Below are 21,185 nucleotides of genomic sequence, written 5' to 3' on the forward strand. Positions count from 1 at the left end.
GGGGCAGGTGTTCTCACTGCGGTGATTAATATACACCTATTTGCTCATTGCGAATACTTCGAAAGTATTCAATAATTTAAATTCGAATCGAAGCAAATTTCAATACTCAACTATTCGTTCGATTCATTCGAATTAGGCTTGTGCAATATTCGATTCATTCGAATATTCGCACAAGCCTAATTTTTATACATTGCTGATCTGGGTGTGAAGCTAACCAGAACAAAGAACACTGTAGACAGAATGGGCACGAGAAATAATGCGTGACTGGGCTCATGTGTTATTTGCAGGCTCAACAGCCAGTATTATCATCAATCGCCAAAAAGACAGAGAAGTTGCTTGCAGCCTGCAAAACTTCCCAACTTGTTATTACCATCTTCATACAAATCAAGTTTGCTGTTGCGATCCATTGCTGCTGAAATTTTGCATTTATCGCTGTTCTTTGTGAGGTCATATGTACGTAGGATTCTCATAATCAGTTGTGCGCCAAGTGGGAGTGGCTTTCAGTGACAAGTACTCTTCAGCAGCAAATCATAGCTGACTAGCAGAAAGCACATGCATATATCTATGCACATTATTTTTTCAGCTGAGGCTTGGGGCCAGAGAATCGGCAAAGGCAATCTTTTACAGAGCTCTTCAGTGCTGTCCTTGGGCTAAGGTAAGTGAAGTGCTGCTTCAGCATTTCCTTTATTCAGTTATTGATTTATAACATGCTTGTCACGGATTACGAGTGCAGCCTTAACAATGGACTTAGTCATTCTCGAAAGATGAACAAACATTTATCAAAGAATATAAGGGGCTCTCTGAAATATATACAAATGTACAACAAACAATATAACAGCAACATAATTAAAACTTCACCCACAACGAACTAATAACCCAAACCTTAACGTCTTAAAACTTCACCTTCTTCTGTCTTGGTCCGGCCTAAGCTGCTGACCTGGTAATTTCTTTGCCAAAGTTCGGTCGTTCATCGATTCCGACATCTACTTCGCAGCTCGATGCGTCTGTCACTGCCTGTGCGTGCAGGCCGGCATTTCGGGCTACTGGTACTGTCAATGACTTCACCCGGCGTGGCTTTCCTTTGTTTAAGTGGCACTCCGGTGATTGCCTTGGGTGGCTCACTTCTGAAAGGGGGCTTGCACAAGGAACACTCATCCTCGCTGGGCATGGCTGATGTGTCTCTGAGGAGCCTCCTTTGGACCGCTGTCGATGTCATCAGCCATCTCAAGATGTCCGCTCTTTAGCAACGCCCATCGCTCGTCACCGGTGCATGCCGACGATGCAACCTTCGGCCACCAAGTTCCCCGAAACAATGCCAGCTCACGACCTCCTCGTTCTTCTCTTGGACTCAGTGCTCATGCCTCGAGTTCTCGAACATTCCGAGCATGCACCTGTGCTGATGATGATAATGATCCTTGTTATTCTGGCGCACACCCACAAAGGGGGATCGGGCAAGTACCGGGTGGCAGGATCTTTAAGTAAAAGGCTTATAGTTTTACAAACACAAAGTAATTTTGAACTGAAAATATATATATATATATATATATATTGTCATGATGAAGAAAGACGCTGGGGTTTCTGGCGCGGGGACAGCGTGCTGGGAAAGGCAGAGGAAGACGAAGTTAGATAAAGAACAGCCGGCCTGCAGCAAAGGCGTTGTCTCTTTGTCTTATTTCTCCACGTTACAATGGCGCAGTCGATGAAGAAGACGTCATACGTCCCGGCTTCGTCATCCAGGACGCCCGCCGACGTGCAGATGCGGTAAGCGTCGCTTGGGGACGGCGTCAAGGCCTCCTCAGCAGCTGTGCACCTGCCGCCACTGCCACCACCGTTCGGGGATGGCGCCAAGGCCTCCTCGGCGGCTCTAGTATACCCATCACCGGTATTTCTTCATGAAAAGGGACACCGTCTACGCGTCCTTCGCCACGGATTGTGCCGTGAGCACAGGTCGACAAGTGAACCCTGCGGCACAAGCCACCTGTCCGTATCCTCGTGGATCATCGGCAGCGTGGTTCTCTCATCGTAAAAACGCTGTTCACGCTTCCTCGATCATGGAGCCGACAGCCCTCCTGCAGCCGGGAGCACCTGTGCCGCCATTCGGGGACGGCGTCCAGGCCTTCTCGATGGCTCCTGGGCAGGCTTGCCCCGGCCCCACCACGACAGTACATGGCCTGTCGTTGACCGGGAATGCCGTTCACGCTTCCCACTGCGACAACGTCCTGCTCAGTGCTTCATCGGCACCTCAGCCGCTCAGGGGTGCTGTTCAAGCTCCCTCGGCCGAGGGTACCACAGCAGTGAGTACGCTGATCGGGGAACACGTCCCCACTGGCTCCGCATGTGGGCCGCCCGAGAGTGCCACCGAGCTTTCGCGCACCATTGCGCGACTCCGCCTCGAGGTCGGCGCCCTGACAGCGTCGAGTTCTGCGATACTCCCTGCTGCTTTGCCGGGACTTCACATTATCGATGAGGCGTTGGCCGCGGCCGCCTCGCAAGACCATTCAACAACTTCCCCCGAGAGCCGCAGCAAGCTCCAGTATACTCTCGCGGCTCTTTCACACCAACTTGGCTGTGTGGCGTCGCTATTTTCGGGAGCTTCGCCTGCCGTGACACCACCACCGGCTGCCTCCGAGCTACCCGAGTTTCGCGGCTTCCAGGACGATGCCGTCGATTGGGTGGCTACCATCAATGCTCTCGGAGCTCGCAAGGGATGGAGCGACAATCAGAAGTGGTGCGTAGCCTTAGACCGCCTTCAAAATCCTGCTGCTGCGTGGCACAGGTACGAAGGCGTGCGGCAGCAGTCCTGGGCGGACTGGAGCGCCAAGCTCATTGCTGCGTTTGGAAGAATTGAGTCTGACCTCGCTGCTACCTCTCATTCTACCCTCGCCACTACCGAGCAAGGGGCTATTGAGAAGCACAACGACGAGGCAGCTGCACCCTCTGCCAACCTGCCCTACCTCGGAGATCAACCTCACGAGGCGCCGCGCCCCCCTACAGCTGTGCCGCGTGCACCCTCCCCGGACAGCTTCTCGGAGTACCCTGCGGCAATCATCGAGACAAGCTGGACGGTGTACTCCTCCGGGCAGATCTCTGACTCCGCGTCGACACCTGACACACAATTACCCTTGACCCAACTTAGGACCGCCTATAAAGCACAGAAGCCAGTGAGCCAGCCTCCAAGCTGGTCAGCCTCAAATGGCTTGGATCCATTGACCTGCTGCGTGACGACGGCGGCTCTTCCACAACCAGCCGGAGACCAAGCACACGTCACAACGGCCAGTTTGACCCATAGTAAGGAGCCGCACCATCCCCTGCCACCTTTGCCGTCATTGGCCGATTGCGTGGACGCTCGTAACCTGCCAAATGCCGTCTTCCCTAACGAGCCACAAGTGCCTACTCCACCTGAGGAGGATGCCATCGAAGTCATTCCGGTGCAGTTCACGGTTACTCCGGATGGCGAGGCAACTGGCCATGTCGACATGAACGCACGTGACGGATTGGCAAAAACCTCCACTTCGACCAGCAGTGCATCAGCGAAGCCGCTAGAGCACGACTTGCGTCGCAAGTCTACGCGCAAAGTCTACACAGCGATGTCGCTGATATCTATCGATATAGCCCATCGTACCTTCCCTCGCTCTGAACAACGCAGGCGTCCCCGCTCAGTGTGGGCCGCAGTACTGCATACTGGTGTCCCTGCAATGTCATCCAAGCAGCGAAGGGGTAGTCATCGCGATGGTCCGCCACCAATGCGATCACTCCGCACCAGCCAGTATCACCTGCTGGGTTTACATTCTCCAGGTGACTACATTAACTTGCCGCGTGGACGCGACCTGCAACGACCACCTCGACACAGCCAGGGTCGTCCACCAGAGTACAGGACAGTTCCACAGGACAGCTCGAGGCGTGCACATGACAGACTACCACGGCACTCCCAGTGCCGCCCTCCAGAGAAAATTGCCCTTTGCGCGCACGCAGTCGTGGCCGAGTGTCATGATGAAGAAAGACGCTGGGGTTTCTGGCGCGGGGACAGCGTGCTGGGAAAGGCAGAGGAAGACGAAGTTAGATAAAGAACAGCCGGCCTGCAGCAAAGGCGTTGTCTCTTTGTCTTATTTCTCCACGTTACAATATATATATATATATATATATATATATATATATATATATATATCTGACGTAAGAAGGCAGGGATGGTTAGGAGAAATAGAGGAGGAAGAAGTGAGAATGGAATAAACATGGCGTACGAGCCAGGCCACAACACCCATTCATCATAGCGTCACATGAGTCGACAGGATGAAGACCTTCCAGCCACTTCACTAGTGTCTCATCATCGACGCAGTTCTCCACAAGACGCAGTGACCATACATCGACTACGGAATCATCTCCTGGCCGCACACAGCAATCAGCACCATGCCAGAATCATCGACTGCCCTTCTCATCCCCAAGTACATTGAAGCAGCGGACCATGGACCTGTACAGGACTGGTTCGACCTGTTCGAGCTTCACGCAATCGCTGCATCATGGTCAGAACGGGAGATGATCATCAACTTTACCGACTACGTCTCCGGTGAGACCTTCAAATTCTACCTCACCCACATATTTCAAAATGACGAGTCATAAGAAAAGATAAAACAAGAAATAATCATTTGGTTTAAAGAAGACAATGACGACTACGACGAAAATTCGCCTATAACCGACCATCCACAGACAACCACGCTCGGTCGCCGCAGTCAAAAGCACTGCTCACGCATTGGGACACGAAAAACGAATCGGCCTTTGAAACAAGAGCAATTAAAGCACCTCTCAATGAAAGGCAGCCAGATCTGTATGCAGGAAGAGTGTACCCTCCACCGCACCGCGTTTTGCAACTGCCCGATCGAAAACCAACCTTTACGTCATCACTGCATCGTAGCACTCACATTAGGGAGCCAGTACTTTCCGTCTCGCGCACTTCGACCACCTCCTACTTTTCCGTCGCTTGGCTCTTCAGTTGCTCACAGCGCTCGCCTCGTATCTCACATGCTTACCACGGTTGATATAGAGGTGAGGAACCCTGAAGATACTCAGCCAGGCTCTGGCCCTTCTGTGCATATGCATGCATCAGAACAGCTTAACTTGTTAGTTACACAGAAAGACAAACATTTCCGACTGAAATCTGACCAAACTACGCCTGCTGCAGTGTCAACATCCAGTGCACGGACACCTGGGAGTCTTAACAACACAGGAGGCTCGGAACCATCAAATTGCACACGTTGCCGAGAGCCAGAAGCGTCCATTAGGAACGGCGTTGCAAGAGCCTCCGAAGAGTCTCTAGTAAATTCGAGTGCACAACCTTCATTACCCGAAATACAGCAAAACAGTCCACTGACTACCATCTGCCTACTGAACACCACATCAAGTTGCCCAGAAAATCAGTGCCATGGTCAAAAACGGCTGCCACCTCAGCTCCTACCACATGAACACTATCAATGCCAGCAGAAGCAAGCCCAAGAACAACAGAGTCTCCATGGGCTACACCAGCAAGGACGACTACGTATGGAAAAATCTTTGGAAGAACACGCGAGGAATAAAGAAAGGCGTCTACAGGCGGGTCAAGGGAAGCGACGACAAATTAAATATGTCTTGCTTAAAACAAACAAGTCTTCTAATTCAGGACATTTTCGCAAAAAGGAACATCACAGAAGTTTTCTCCAGAAGAGATCAAGATTCAGTCTACAATCAAAGCTGTTCAGACAACAGGACACAAAGCGACGAAGAAGGCGCAAAACCACACCCTGTATTACGGAAGGACGCAGAAATCACCGCATCAGCCTTGGTCAACAAACACACAGACGGGTGGCACTGCATGTGTACCAATCAAGGCAAAGAGCACGACGCCTACGCAAATCATGCTGCTGGTGCTCCAAAGCCTTCGCACCACGTTCATTCTTTGCAAGTATACAATCAGTTTCATCATCTGCAGTTTCAACGTTCAAGGTGTACTTGTATTTTTCAGTACGCAACAGTCAGCCTCACCCACCAGAACTCCAGAACTTACCGGATTGCTGCACTCTCCTGTGAAGCTAACGTGTGTTTACGGAAACTTCCTGGGACATGGAACGATCTTCCCTTTTTTGACTGTGTTCATTTTTTAGTCGTGCATGTTCAGTTTATAATATCTGTTCGTCTGACTCAACTTCTTTCGGGGGGAAGGGGGAATCCTGTGACTAAGAAGGCAGGAATGGTTAGGAGAAGTAGAGGAAGAAGTGAGAATGGAATAAACATGGCGCATGAGCCAGGCCAGCCAGGCCACGTCACCTATTCATCATAGCATCATATATATATATATATATATATATATATATATATATATATATATATATTGTCGCGGGTTGTAAATTACAAGGGGTTTATTTAAAAACACGGACAGTGGAACTTATAGAGACGCTCTCAGAGAAGGCCGCTAGGATTGTCGTCTTCTTCACTTGCCTGCGCTGCGCCTCTCGAGCAAAACCGCCTTCTTCGTTGTCGTTGCTATCTCGCCGCTAAATGCAGCTATGCACGCGGCATTACCCTCCCGCCAGAGTGAGCGTCGTCCCGATGCTCAACAGGTAGAGATGCAGCCAGCGGGTGTTTACATCACTGAGAGTGGTAAAGTTTCATGCGGACCACGTGCACTGTCTCAGGCAGATGCTGGCGACGTTTCGAACAGGAGGAGGCGTCGGGCACGACTTCGTAAGTCACGTCGCTAAGACGGCGCAAAACCTTGTAGGGTCCGAAGTATCGGCGTAGGAGTAATGCCGCGTGCATAGCTGCATTCTCAATTGTGAGTCTTGCTGTACATTTTCCGGTGGGAGTCATTATCTGGCCTCCAGCATTTCGGATATATGGGCCCGTCCATTCCATCCTGACTTTCTTAAGTTCGTCTGCCAATCGTTCACTCATTATGGAGAAGTCTGCACCCGTATCGACTAAGGCTGTCACTTCAACGCCGTCGATCGTCACAGCGAGGTCGGCAGTCACAGTTTTCTCGGCGGAGTCTTTATCGTCATCTCTCACGTGTTTCGGCAGCAGTGGGGGATTTTCGGCAATTCGACGGCTTGCAACCTTCCCCCCAGAGGTCGCTGCTTTCAGTTTCCCCGCCGTGGGCTGGGAGACCGACCTCTGACGGCGTCGGCAAAACTACGGCGGCTTGGTGAACCAAAGCGAGCCGGGGATGGTGAGCGCGTCCGGAAGGTAGAAGAGCCTTCCCGCCTGCCAGCCTGGTCGTCGTCGATGTGGGCATGGCTTTCGTCAAACTGTCGGCGCGTAGCTGCAGGTGCACTACCGCGGTATTCAGCTCGGCGATGTGGGCAAAAACGGTAAATGTGCCCTGGCTCTCCACAGTTGTAGCAGAGTGGTCGGCGATCCGCAGTGCGCCATATGTCGGTCTTCCGCATATAGGGTCGCCTGACAGAATCCTGCTGAGCCCAGGCTGCCACAGGATACGGCTCGATGTACTGCGGTGCTGGCATGGGCGTGGGTCGACGAACAGCGTCTGCATAGCTGTATCCGTTCGGCTGGTAGGATACTTCTGGAGCCAATGGACGACGCACAGCGTCTGCATAGGTGCACGAGTTCGGACAGTGCGGTGGAGCAGTGCGCTGCGCCTCTCGAGCAAAACCGCCTTCTTCGTTGTCGTTGCTATCTCGCCGCTAAATGCAGCTATGCACGGGGCAATATATATTAAAATAGAGGTGGTGTACGTCGAGAAAGGTTCAGACGCAGCTTGGCAAAATGTGCTTTATCAGGCAGGTCTGGCTAATGGCAAGCGGCGTACGCGAGCTACTACTACAGCCACCGATCATCATCATCTTCATTACCAGCAGAGCGTCCGTTATTCAGATTCATTACAATTACTCCCCGCAAAATAAGGAGCCATCCTGGCGACCTATGGACAAGTAAACACGGGAGGGTCGTAGCAGGGCTTAAGTCTCGAGACGTGGACAATTTCCTGGCCACGACGACGTTGGTCAGAAGATGGTTCCAGTGGCTCGATGAGGTAATTCACCGGTGACGTTTTTTGTAGCACACGATATGGGCCTTGATACTTGGGGACCAACTTGGTAGAAAGGCCAGGTGTAGCAGAAGGGACATGCAGCCAGACGAGTGAATCTGGATCGTAGGAAGTAGTGTTATTTGATGCGACATGGTGGTGCTTTTGGCGTCCTTGGTCTTGGGTTGTGAAGCATATTGCCAGTTGGCGGCATTCTTCAGCGTATGTAGCGGCTTGAGACAAAGTCGTGGACTCTGAGGAGTCAGGTTTGAATGAAAGAATGGTGTCCATAGTGCAAAAAGGTTCGCGTCCGTAAAGGAGGAAAAAAGGAGAGAACTCAGTAGTGCTTTGAATGGCGGTATTATAGGCGAACGTGATAAACCGGAACACTCGGTCCCAATTGGAGTGGTCTGACGAGATATACATAGACAGCATGTCACCAAGGATGTGGTTGAAGCGCTCTGTCATTCTATTGGTCTGGGGATGATAGGCGCTTGTAGTGCGGTGAATGACGTGGCACTCACGCAGCAATGCTGTGATGATGTCTGACAAGAATACGCGACCACGATCGCTCAGTAACTCCCGAGGTGCTCCATGACGTAATACCATGTTGTGAAGAACGAAAGTCGCGACGTCTTCTGCTGTAGACGAGGGAAGGGATGAAGTTTTGGCATACCGCGTGAGATGGTCGACGGCAACTATGATCCAGCGGTTACCGTCAGAAGTGTTGGGAAGGGGACCATAGATATCGATGCGGACGCAGTCGAATGGTCGGGATGGGCATGGTAAGGGTAACAAGGTACCGCTGGCGTGATAAGGGGGAGTTTTTCGTCTCTGGCACGTCGAGTAGGCCCGAACGTATTGTGGTATAAAACGGTACATGCCACGCCAGTAATATGGAGACGTATGCAACAATAAGTCTTCAGGAAACCTGCGTGGCCACATTGGGGGTCCTCATAAAACGTGGAACAAATTTCGGATCGCAGATGACGTGGAATCACGAGTAGCCACTGACGTCCACCGGGTGCGTAGTTGTTGCGGTACAGCACGTCGTCGCGAGTGGCGAAGTGCTCGACTTGCCGACACTACGTGCGAGAAAGGGGGGAAGCCGTCCGCCCAGCCAGGATGTCTAGAATCTAAGCAACCCAAGGGTCCTTGCGTTGCTCAGATGGCATGCTGGCGATGGTGACGGCAGTGGCATCACAGGTTAGACTTTCGCAGCAGTCCGGGTCAGGGGGTGGGGGCGAACGGGATAGGGCGTCTGCGTCGGAATGTTTCCGGCCGGAGCGATAGACCACGCAAATATTATATTCTTGGAGGCGTAATGCCCATCGGGCGAGGCGACCGCTTGGATCCTTCAGTGACGACAGCCAGCAAAGGGCGTGGTGGTCAGTCACGACCTGAAAAGGGCGCCCGTACACGTAAGGTCGAAATTTCTCTATCGCCCAAATAATGGCGAGGCATTCCTTTTCAGTGACGGAATAGTTGATTTCGGCTTTGCTAAGAGTTCGGCTTGCGTAGGCAACCACGTACTCTTGGAAGCCGTCTTTCTGCTGTGCAAGAATAGCGCCTAGCGCGACACCACTAGCGTCGGTGTGGATCTCTGTGGGTGCCGATGGGTCATAGTGTCGCAGAATAGGCGGCGACGTGAGGAGGCGGCGCAGTTCATTGAAAGAATCGTCACAGGTGGCAGACCAGGCTGAAAGGTTTCTAGAGCCGGCGAGGAGCTTGGTCAAAGGAGCGATGATCGTCGCGAAATTACGGGCGGAGCGCCGGAAGTAAGAGCAAAGGCCTATGAAGCTTCGGAGCTCTTTCATGGTGGTCGGTTTGGGAAACGCTGAAACGGCTGTAAGTTTGGCAGGGTCAGGAAGAATGCCGTCTTTTGAAACCACGCGGCCAAGGATCGTAAGCTTTCGAGCGGCAAAATGGCACTTCTTCAGATTCAGTTGCAGCCCCGCGGCAGAAATACACGCGAGGACTTTCTTGGGGCGGGTTAAATTGGTTGCGAAATCAGTTGAAAAGACGACAATGTCATCTGAATAACAAAGGCAAACGTTCCATTTGAGGCCACGAAGGATAGAGTCCATCATTCGCTCGAAAGTAGCTGGCGCGTTGCAGAGGCCGAAGGGCATGACTGTGAATTCCTAAAGCCCGTTGGGCGTGATGAAAGCTGTTTTTTCGCGATCAGCCTGTGCCATGGGTACCTGCCAGTATCCAGAGCGCAGATCTAAAGAGGAGAAAAATTCCGCTCCCTGTAGGCAGTCCAAGGCATCGTCAATGCGTGGCAGCGGATAGACATCCTTGGGCGTGATTCGGTTGAGACGTCGGTAGTCCACGCAAAACCTGATGGATCCGTCCTTCTTCTTCACCAACACAACTGGAGAGGCCCAGGGACTGCTTGACGGTTCGATTATGCCACGTGTCAGCATGTTGTCAACCTGTTCATTGATGGCACGGCGTTGGGTATTTGACACATGATATGGACGCTGCCGTAATGGCGTCTCTTGACCGGTATTTATACGGTAAACAACAGATGACACTCGACCTAAGGAAGGCTGATTGTGGTCAAACGAGGCTCGTAAACGCTGGAGGAGCTTGATCAGCTGTTCCTGCTGCCCAGGCGTGAGGTTGCAATCAATGGACTTGCGGAATACATCCATAGGTTCATTAGCATCAGTTGCGGGTGTAATGGCACAATTCGGTAAAAATGGCTTGTCTCGATAGATCGGGTCTTCGAAAATACAATTTAAGGTCTCGAAACTTCCCAGACACTCGCCGCGTAGCAGGATGTACGGACAAGCAGAAACGTTTGCACGCATAAAGTACCGCCGAACCATTGGAAAAGTTGATGACGGCAAGCGGGAGGACGATGGTTCGGTGTTGCACACTAGCTATAGTTGGTTGGAACAGGAGTGTCGAGTTAGTGGCAGCAGGGGAAAACACAGGCACTAGGACGGCGGACAATGGCGCGATGCGGATGTCAGCTGCGGCAAACACTTTCGAGGGACTGTGGTGGTCGATATCAAGGCACGAATTCGTCAATGTGAGTTCAGTACGAGCGCAGTCGACGAGGGCCTGATGGGTAGAAAGGAAATCCCATCCTAGTATGACGTCGTAAGATGAATGTGGGAGAACAACAAAGTTGCCGGCGTACCAAACACCTTGAATAAGAACGCGTGCTGTGCACTGAGCTGTCGGCGCGATGAAATGGGAGGTGGCTGTACGCAGAGCAAGATTCGTAAGCGGCGTTGTAACTTTTCTCAAATCGCGACACAGTTTTTCACTAATTACAGAAACGACGGCGCCTGTGTCGACAAGTGCACGTACAGCGACACCTTCTACTAGCACATCAATTTCGTTGGTCGGACAAAGAGGAGGTCTTGCAAAGTTCGACGACGACGCAGTTCTTGCCTCCGGAACTGCGGCTGTCAGTTTTCCTCTCGAGTGGGGCTCATGCGCCGAAGAATCGGGGAGACAGATCGGCGACGAGGTGGTAATGACCGGCGAGAATCGACAGGGCGTCGTGGGGACAATGAGTCGGTGATAGGAGAAGATGGTCGCTGGGGATTCTGGGCAGCATGGTAATTTGCAGAATTCCCATGGTCTGGAGGCTGGAAGTTGCGACGGCGACAGTAGCCTGCTATATGTCCCACGAAACCTCATGCAAAACAGATGGGTCGATTATCCAAGGTGCGCCATGGGTTAACGACAGAAGGTGCAGGGGGCGAAACGGGATGGAGTGCCGTGTATGTAGGCAGCGTCGTAGGGTAGGAGGACCCGGCGCCCCTGAATGCGCCAGAGACAGGTGGGGCTGGGGGTCTAGCAACGACGGCAGCGTAGGTCAGCAGCGTAGGGACAGATGGCGATGGAGGCAGTGCCTGCGTGACCTGTGTCTCAATGACCTGGCGTAGACGTGGGTCTAACGAGGTCACTGGCGCGGATGCTTCGGCCACAAGAGAAAGCTGACGCGCAACTTCTTCACGAATGAATTGTTTGATGTGGGGCAGTAAGACGGTGTGATCAGCAGCGACGTCGTGCCCGAGAGCGGAAACTTCAGCCATATCTTCAGCGGCCCTGCGCGTCGAGACACGCTGCTTACGCGACTCGTCGTACTCCTGACAGAGCTGGACAACATCGGTGACGGTCTGTGGATTCCTAGCGACGAGCATCTGGAAGGTATCGTCGTCAACTCCTTTGATGATGTGCTTGATTTTGTCGCGTTCGGTTAGAGATTCATCGACGCGCTTGCAAAGAGACAAGGCATCTTCAATGTAACTTGTAAAGTTTTTGTCCTTGCGCTAGACTCGACTACGGAGACGCTGTTCCGCGCGAAGCCGGCGCACGGCGGTACGACCGAAGATCGCGGCGATGGTGGTCTTGAAGGCGGACCAGTTGGTGATTTCGCCTTCGTGGTTCTTGAACCAGAGGCTGGCCACATCAGCGAGGTAAAAGCGCACGTTTGTGAGCTGGTCGCAGGCATTCTACTTGTTGGAAGCGCTTACGATTTCGTACTCGACGAGCCAGTCCTCGACGTCTTTTTCGTCGTTGCCGCGAAAAATTGGTGGGTCGCGTTGCCGAGGCACGCCAGTACAGTAGACTGTTGTTGGTAAGGCAGCTTGAGAAGGGCCAGGAGCAGTCATGGTGAACGGTGAGGGTAGCGTCCGATTGCGAAGTTCCAGGTTGATGGGAACCCCGGCTCCTCCACCACTTAAAATAGAAGTGTTGTACGTCGAGAAAGGTTCAGACGCAGCTTGGCAAAATGTGCTTTATCAGGCAGGTCTGGCTAATGGCGAGCGGCGTATTATATACGATGGACCGTGCTCAGCGAACAAGATGGCGACAGTTCATCAACGACCAGCAATCGACGTCGACTTTCTCTTTCATGCAGCAAGGCTGTGGTGGCTGTTGTGTTTCATACCACACCCCCCCACCCCCCCACCCCCTGGAGGCAAAAGCACAGTCTTGGTGCTTGAGCTACTCGTATGCAGTAGAAGGAGGGTGATAAGGCTTGAGTCAAGCTATATGCACAATGTCGCTCAAAGCTGACGATGATGACGTTGGATCGGCTGAAACGATATCGTATGTAACGTCAGTCACCTGGTGAACGACGTGGTATGGTCCAGTGTAGCGTAACAGCAGTTTTTCAGAACCTACACGCTGAGTGGGAGACCAGAGAAGGACAAGGGAACCCGGTGAAAAGTGCACATTGATGATGATGATGGGAGTCGTAGAGCTGTCTTTGGTGCTCCTGTGAGGCCTGAAAATGACTACGGGCGAGTTGGCGTGCATGGTCAGCTCGTGCGATGGCTTCGCCGGCATACTCAGTGACCGAGAGCAGCAAGGTGTCAAAGGGTAGGGCGTGTTTTCGGCGATATAGAAAATAGAACGGCAAATAGCTGGCAGTGTCATGATGTCACAAATTATATGCGAACTTCACAAATGGCAAATGAATGTCCCAGTCTTGGTGGTCGACTGCTACGTATTTAGAAAGCATGTCGATTATGGTGCGGTTGAGGCGCTCCGTAAGACCGCTCGTTTGCGAATGGTATGAAGTGGCAAACTTGTGCTAGGCAGAGCAGGAGCGCAGGATTTCATTAACGACAGCTGATAGGAAGGTCCGGCTCCGGTCAGTGAGAAGTTAGCCTGGAGCTCTGTGTACTAAAATAATATCATATACCAGAAAGTCCGCCACATCGGTTGCACAGCTCATCGGAAGTGCTCGTGTGATAGCATACCGTGTCGCGTAGTCAGTGGCGACAGCAATCCATTTGTTGCCTGAGCTGGAAATCGGGAATGGGCCAAGCAGGTCGAGGCTAACTCGAAAAAAGGTTCAGTGGGAATGTCGATAGGCTGAAGGAGTTCAACTGGTAGGGAGGCTGGCTTTTTGCGGCGCTGGCAAGGCTCACAAGCGGCGACGTAGCGTCGAACAAAACGGGCAAGTCCAGGCCAAAAGAAACGACGACGTACACGGTCGTATGTGCGAGAGACGCCCAAGTGGCTCGCCAAAGGAGCGTCATGAAGTTGGTTGAGGACAGTCGCACAAAGATGTGCGACTGTCCACAAAGTCGCACAAAGGGAGTAAGTCATGGTCATACGGATCGAGTTTACGGCGATACAGGATCCCGTCTTTGACCAGGAACATTTGTAGGGATGTGTCGCGAGGCATTGACTCAGGCTTGTCGATGATGGTTTGCAGGAAAGCATCTCGGCATTGTTCGTGGCCAAGGTTGAGTAGCTGCGTCACGGACAGAAGGTCTGGAAAGGTGTCAGTACAGACAGCTTCTTCCACAGGGTAGCGTGATAAAAAATCCACATCTTGATGCAACCACCCTGTTTTGTACGTTACGGTGAACGTGTATTCTTGTAAACCTAGGGACCAACGAGCGAGGCGGCCTGTGGGATCCGTGAGTGAGGCCAGTCAGCAGAGCGCGTGGTGATCGATGACTACTCGGAATGGACACCCGTATAAGTATGGGCGAAACTTGGCGACTGCCCACACAAGAGCGAGTCATTCACGCTCTGTGATTGAATAGTTGCGCTCAGCGGTAGATACCAGTCGGCTTGCATATGCTATAACACGGTCATATCCTTGTTGGTGTTGCAATAGCATTGCCCCTATGCCGTGCCCACTAGCGTCAGTGCGAACCTCGGTTGAAGCTGATGGATCGAAATGGGCTAAAATCTGCGGTGTTGTAAGAAGGGTCGTGAGCTGGGAAAAAGATGAGGCTTCATCAGCGCCCCAGAAAAACGGGGTGTCCTACTTCAGGAGGTTTGTGAGTGGGCATGCAATGATTGCAAAGTCCTTACCAACTGTCAAAAGTAGGAGCACAAGCCCACGAAACTGCGAACATCCTTTGTTGACTTCGGAACAGGAAAGTCCATGATGGCGCGATTTTTCTCGTGATCCGGGCGGACCCCTGCGGCATCGACGAGGTGGCTAAGTACGGTTTGACGACGAGCGAAGTGGCATTTTGAAAGGTTCAATTGAAGTCCAGCTCGATGAAAAACTTCAAGAATCACCGATAAACGATCGAAATGGGAGTCGAATGTGGGCGAGAAAACGATAACGTCGTCTAAATAACATAAACAGCTTGACCATTTAAACCCTTGGAGCAATGAGTCCATCAGTCTTTCGAATGTGGCTGGCACATTACAGAGACCGAAGGGCATAACTTCGAAGTAATAAAGGCCGTCAGGAGTGACGAATGCGGTCTTCTCACGGTCCATCTCGTCTACAGTGATCTCCCAATAGCCAGATCGAAGGTCGATAGAGGAAAAATACGTAGCACCGTAAAGGCAGTCTAAGGCATCGTCGATTCTAGGCAACGGGTAAACATCTTTCTTTGTAATTTTGTTGAGATACCGATAATCTACACAAAAGTGCCATGTTCCATCCTTCTTTCTGATCAGGACGACAGGAGAAGCCCAGGGGCTACATTAGGGCTCGATTATGTCTTTTGCAAGCATCTTTTCGACTTCCTGTTTTATGACTGTATGCTCGGACGCGAAAACACAGTATGGACATCGGTGAATGGTACTCGCGTCATCAGTATTGATGCGATGAGTAACAACACTCTTTCGGCTTAAGGCCGTGCTGGCGAAGTCGAAAATGTCACTATAGGACTCCAGGACGTGACGGAGGGCTTCCGCTTGATCAGGAGCGAGGTCTGATGGTACCATGCGGTCAACGTCGACGCCCGATGAACGTGATAGTGTTGGGTCATGGTTTGAGGTCCAACAATCATCCACTCTGAAGCGCTCAACCGTATGGTCTTGTAGGGCAGTAATTTCAGCCAGGGAGATACCTTGGGGAAGAATTTGGGCAGTGAGGGCAATATTGACTATAGGAAGGCATGTGCTGTTTTCAACAATTGTCGAAATGGTGTGCGGAACAGCGACGCCATGCGTAAGTATCACGGCATGAATCCGTGCCACCATGTAATTGCCGTCAGGTGCAGGTGGCGTAGAGAAGAGGTCGATGTGTGTAACACAGTTAGGCAGAAGGCGTACGAAATGAATGCAGCAATGACGGCTTTGAGGTGGGTTGGTCGAATCGGAAATTAGAGGCATCTCAAGGTCAAGACAGCCGGCTGAACAGTTTATAAGGGCTGAGTGAGCGGTTAGAAAATCCATACCTAGAATTAGATCATGAGGGCAATTTTCTATAACGGTGAAAAGAACAGCAGTGCTTCTATAGGCAATAGTCACACGGGCAAAGCACATGCCAATAATGGCGGCAGTTCTCCCGTCGGCGACTCTAACGGCTCGGTTCAAGGCGGGTGTGATAACTTTCTTTAGGCGGCGACGAAGAGCAGCACTCATTATGGACACATGCGCACCGGTACATTGTCTAAAGTAACGTTCAACAGATTCCGGGTGGTCTGTAATGTTACATGAGGATTTCTTGCAGAGGTCGTCGTCAATGCAGCTTCACCTCCAGAAGCTGCACTGCCTAGTTTTCCGGTCGGGGGGCGCTGCGAATAGGTCGGAGAGGCAGGACGGCTTTGTGGGGGTGAACGAGATTGACGGCGAGCAGGGGATGGTGAGCGGGCATAGCGAGGTATCGTCAGAGGTGCGTCAGAATCAGAGGATGTGGTCGGCATAGGGGAATCAAAATCAAATGCTGAGGACGACTGGTGGACAGACGTGGCCTGGGTAGGAGGCCCATAGTGTGCCGGCGGAGCCCAGTGATTGCGGCAGTAACGAGCAATATGACCGACACGTCGGCAGTTGAAGCATATAGGCTTGTCGTTCAGTGTATGCCATTCGCACAACTTGCGCTGTCGAGAGTAGTTGGAACCAAAGCGAGGAGCGAAGGGCTGCCGATAAAAAGGCTCGGCAGAGTAGACTGGTTGAAAGGGGTGTAGGCTGACATTCGATAATTCTTAACGAACGACGGCTTGTATCAGTGAGATAGTGGTCAGTGAAGGATCAGGCGTTGGAAATGGAGTAGCTACTGGTTGAGCTGCCTCGACCTCGCGACGGATGATGCGGGTGAGGTTGTCACATCGGGAAATTAGGCGGACCGTACGTCATCGCAAGAGGAAGTAGCAGCTGTGTTCGGCAGGTGCGTGCTGCCGTGGGTGACGCGGCGGGCTTTAGCCCATTTTTGACGGCGGCATTCTGTCAGGATCGTGTCGATGCTCGTGACATTATTAAAAACCAGCAAGTTGAAGGCATCGCCAGCAATCCTTTTGAGGACGTGATTAACTTTTTCGTCTTTCGTCATGCTGTGGTGGACCTTGTTACAAAGTGCCAAGACGTCAAGAATGTATGAGACGTATGATTCAGTAGACGTCTGGGCGGGAGTGGCGAGAGTCTTCTTGGCAGCGAGCTAATGACCAGATAAATCGCCGAAAAGATCATGGATCTTTGTTTTGAAGAGATCCCAGCTTGTGATTTCGGCTTCATTGGTTTCGAACCATGTCCGTGGCGTGCCTTCGAGGTAGAACACAACATTGGCGAGCACAAACGTGCGATCCCAGCAGTGGGTAGCACTGCCACGCTCGTACCGGTGCAGCCAGGAGTCAACGTCGATGGTACCGTCAGCAGAGAAAGTGCCAGGATCATGCAGGGGTGGCAGGGTGACGCAGATTGTCGACTCGGCCGGAGAGGCCGGTGGTGGTGAGGCACTGGCAGTTGAAGTAGCTGAAGAGTCCCCGATGTTGCGACCTCTGCGCGTCCCCATCGAGGTACGGGAGTCGTCCACCTCCACCAATAATGCTACGAGTAACTTATTTATTAAATTATATACGGTGGACTGTGCTCGGCCAACAAGATGGCGACAGTTCATCAACAACCAGAAACTGACATCGTCTTTCTTTTTCATGCAGCAAGGCTGTGGTGGCTGTTGTGTATCAATATGATGGGCATCTTCACTACGCCTCATCACACTAGTATTACACCTCATCACGCTAGTTTTTCTTACTAAAAATTTTGTAATGACATGCAACACACAAGTGCTGTTTCAGCATATTCTAGGTCATAATGACAATGAGGAAGTGGTTGCAACCAATGGCAAATAGCAACTTAAGCTAAACTGGTGGATTGATATGCATAACTTCGATGCTTAGATGTGATTGTTGCGCATTCAATCGGACGAACACAGGAAAAGGACAGATTAAACGGAAAGAGCACAAACTATCTACTGGTTTTATTTATTTGGTCAATATATATATATATATATATATATCAAAAACAAAAGTGATGCTGGGTCCGGGTAAGATTATCCGTATAGGGAAGAAGACGCACCTACGAAGTGATTTTATTGACGTTTCGGCCGTGGGTCCGGCCTTCATCAGAAGGCCGGACCCACGGCCGAAACGTCAATAAAATCACTTCGTTTGTGCGTCTTCTTCCATATATATATATATATATATATATATATTATATATATATATATACACATATACATATATATATATATTCCACACGTTCCAAATAAATATAAAAAAGAATGGGGGTGGAGGAGGGGACGGAGGAGGAAGCACATGTTAAGATAACCTCATGGCAACAAAAGCTGCACAGAAAACTACTTTCTGCGTCAAACAGAGCAACAGAAGTGTCACTTACACAGTTGTCGCCCATTTGTTTAATATAAAAATCTTCTAACAGCTCATGCCCTAATCTCTCTTTGCTCTTGCCCAGAATTTGCACCATTTCGAATATGGGCTCACACCATATGCATGAGCTGAAATGTGCAGGCAAGTTCGTTCCTTTTCTTTTTGTAATCAACCAAGCATGCTCTCTAACTCATTCATTAATGCAGTGCCCTGTTTGTCCTACATACGAACAACCGCACGTGAGCGGATTTTAGTTTATGGATTTGAATCATTAATCATGGTGTTTCTGCTATTGTATGCGCTGATGTAAACAAGTTTAGAGAGGCCGTTGAGAGAGGCGTTAGGGAGGCGTTTGTGGTTGTTGTTATTTAGGAATGAGAGAGAGAAGTGTTTTACTGTTGACTATATACTCTTTCTTCTTTGTTGATTATTCATTCATCATCATAGATCACTGAGCAGAGTGAAGCGGGTGGAGGCCATTTTGGGCGGTTGAGCTAATGTGGCCCCCAAAATCGATCATAGTGGAACATCAGATGAACATCGAGCGAAACCGGCGAGCGGAAACAGAGCGAGGCACAGCTGTGGCGCATGCACAGCGTGCGTGTGTGCCTGATGCATGTGCAGCACCGAGAGGTGGTACTAGCGTGCACAGTGAAGTGAGCGAGGAAGGTAGAGTCGACCATGAGTTGCTTTGTATCTAATATAGCTGCAAATTACTGAGGAAGATATTGAAACATCCTATCGGTGGGCACATGAAAAGGACAATGTGGCACAGGTTCGCAAGTAGCAGCTCGGTGAACCGGTTTTCACTCTGGGTTGTACCTCTCGCAATCATTCTCCATGCTGTAAATAAAAGCGTTCCATTGTCACAATTGTGGTGGAAGGTGCCAGGTAAGCCATCTACTTTCAAGTGAAACCAAAGGGCAACCGTCTACCAAAGACGGAACCGCAACAGTACGAGCTTCGTTGCAGCCGTTGACTAGCAGGCTTGCCACCACTATCTCAAGAGATGAGCTTGGACGGAGACATCTTGCAGCCGTCCGTGACAGCATCGCCTTACCACTACCGAGAGCCTCATACCTTCACAGGGAAACCTGGTGATGACGTTGAAGGATGGCTCAGCCACTATCAACGGGTTAGCCGAACCAATGGCTGGAATTCTGCTAATCAGTTCTTTCTTGTAAGTCTATTTCTTGACTTCACTGCGTTAGAATGGTTTAAGAATCACGAAGGCACCTTGACAACTTGGGACCAACTCACGAAGGAGCTCACGAAATGCTTTGGAGACACCGTGATGAAAAAGAAACGCGCAGAGCAAATGTGGTCGCAGAGAGCTTAAGCCTGTGATGAGACTTGCAGACATACATTCAAAAGGTACTAAAATTGTAAAAGTCAGTCAATGCCAACATGACGGAAGAGGACAAGGTGGGCCACATTCTAAAAGGAATTACAGAAGATGTTTGCTTGCGCTTCGTTGTCTGCTACGTGTAGCCTGTTGCTGCAGTAGGGCCACCTGGATCAGAAGTCGGTTGTGCGCTGCTTTCAGATAGTGGCGCAGGCGGGAAGTTTGGCAACTGAGCAGGTCCTATCAGTGTTGCTCTGGACAGCCTGGAAGGGAAATGGTGCTCAATGTTGCCTGCACGGAGCCTGCCTTTGTGGTTTTCTGAAACTTTTTCGAGTGACTCAATGAAGAGTTGGCTCGTGATGTCTTCATGTGGAGCGCGTCGGCATCACGCTATGGAAACAGCTTCATTGTACTCGCAGTGGCTGCTCAGGCCTAAAAGATATTGATGTGTCCACATCCCACTAGGGGCCACACGACAGAACAGGCTACATTTCTTATCTGACTGGAACAAATGAAAGCGTTTGTTCATTTGCTACCTAGATGTGTCAGTTGTTGAGCATGTATATTGCGCAGGTGCTGTACGTGGACGGTGTGCGCTACTTCCCCGAGTGCCTGCAAGAGGTGGTCGACATGTTGGTAGAGAAAGGTATCCGGCTTCGTGCACCTCTCGAAGAACTGCAGCTTCTCCTTGACCATGCGGTACAACCATCTACAGTCTAGTCTGACTATGCTGTAAAAAGTAAAGTATGTTTTTTATACAAAATTCTTTGTCTTTCTTTCCATTGGGGCTTGTGCCTCAGTAGACACACTGCTAGTCACCTCAAGCCTGAGCTCACAAAGCAGTTTTGGCAGCTTCCTACAGATGCTTCTTATGTCTGGAGGCATGTTGGGTTTTTAGACTTTTCAGGCTCCTTAACAGAGGCCACACCTGTATTCACCAAGCTGCACCCCTGGTCTGCCTCATTCCAGGAAATTATAGTACCGTCTCCATTACCCTTCTTGGACCTTTCATAATCTCTTTTGTTGGCTCCTTTTCTATCAACTGGCTTGGTAATGGGCTGTAACCAGCTATCAAGTCAGTGACCACATGTAACTTTGACGACGTATAAATGTAACTGTGACCACATTTATATGTGGTTAGAGTTGTAATGCAGAGCCTGCATGGCAGGGCTTGCTCGCCACAACCTGTGACATGTCTCCTCTTTGGAGTCTGTGGTGGATGACTGGCATTGTTGCGGAGGAAACAAAACATTTCACGGGAACCTCAAGC

The 21,185-nt window shown here is 50.9% G+C and overlaps 1 protein-coding gene across 1 annotated transcript in view; it reads left to right on the forward strand.

Annotated features, from left to right (window-relative positions):
* The window catches only part of LOC119167688 (nuclear exosome regulator NRDE2), a 370,836-nt gene extending 350,158 nt beyond the window's left edge, over nt 1-20,678 (forward strand). Inside the window, exons 17-18 of the mRNA XM_037419210.2 lie at nt 584-655; nt 20,489-20,678. Coding sequence (XP_037275107.2) covers nt 584-655; nt 20,489-20,635 — 219 coding nt within the window. The 3' untranslated portion in view covers nt 20,636-20,678. The remainder of the gene's footprint in view (nt 1-583; nt 656-20,488) is intronic.
* Nucleotides 20,679-21,185: the final 507 nt, after the last annotated feature.

The sequence above is a fragment of the Rhipicephalus microplus genome, chromosome 6 (genome assembly GCF_043290135.1).
Source record: "Rhipicephalus microplus isolate Deutch F79 chromosome 6, USDA_Rmic, whole genome shotgun sequence".
NCBI classification, from domain to species: Eukaryota; Metazoa; Arthropoda; class Arachnida; order Ixodida; family Ixodidae; genus Rhipicephalus; species Rhipicephalus microplus.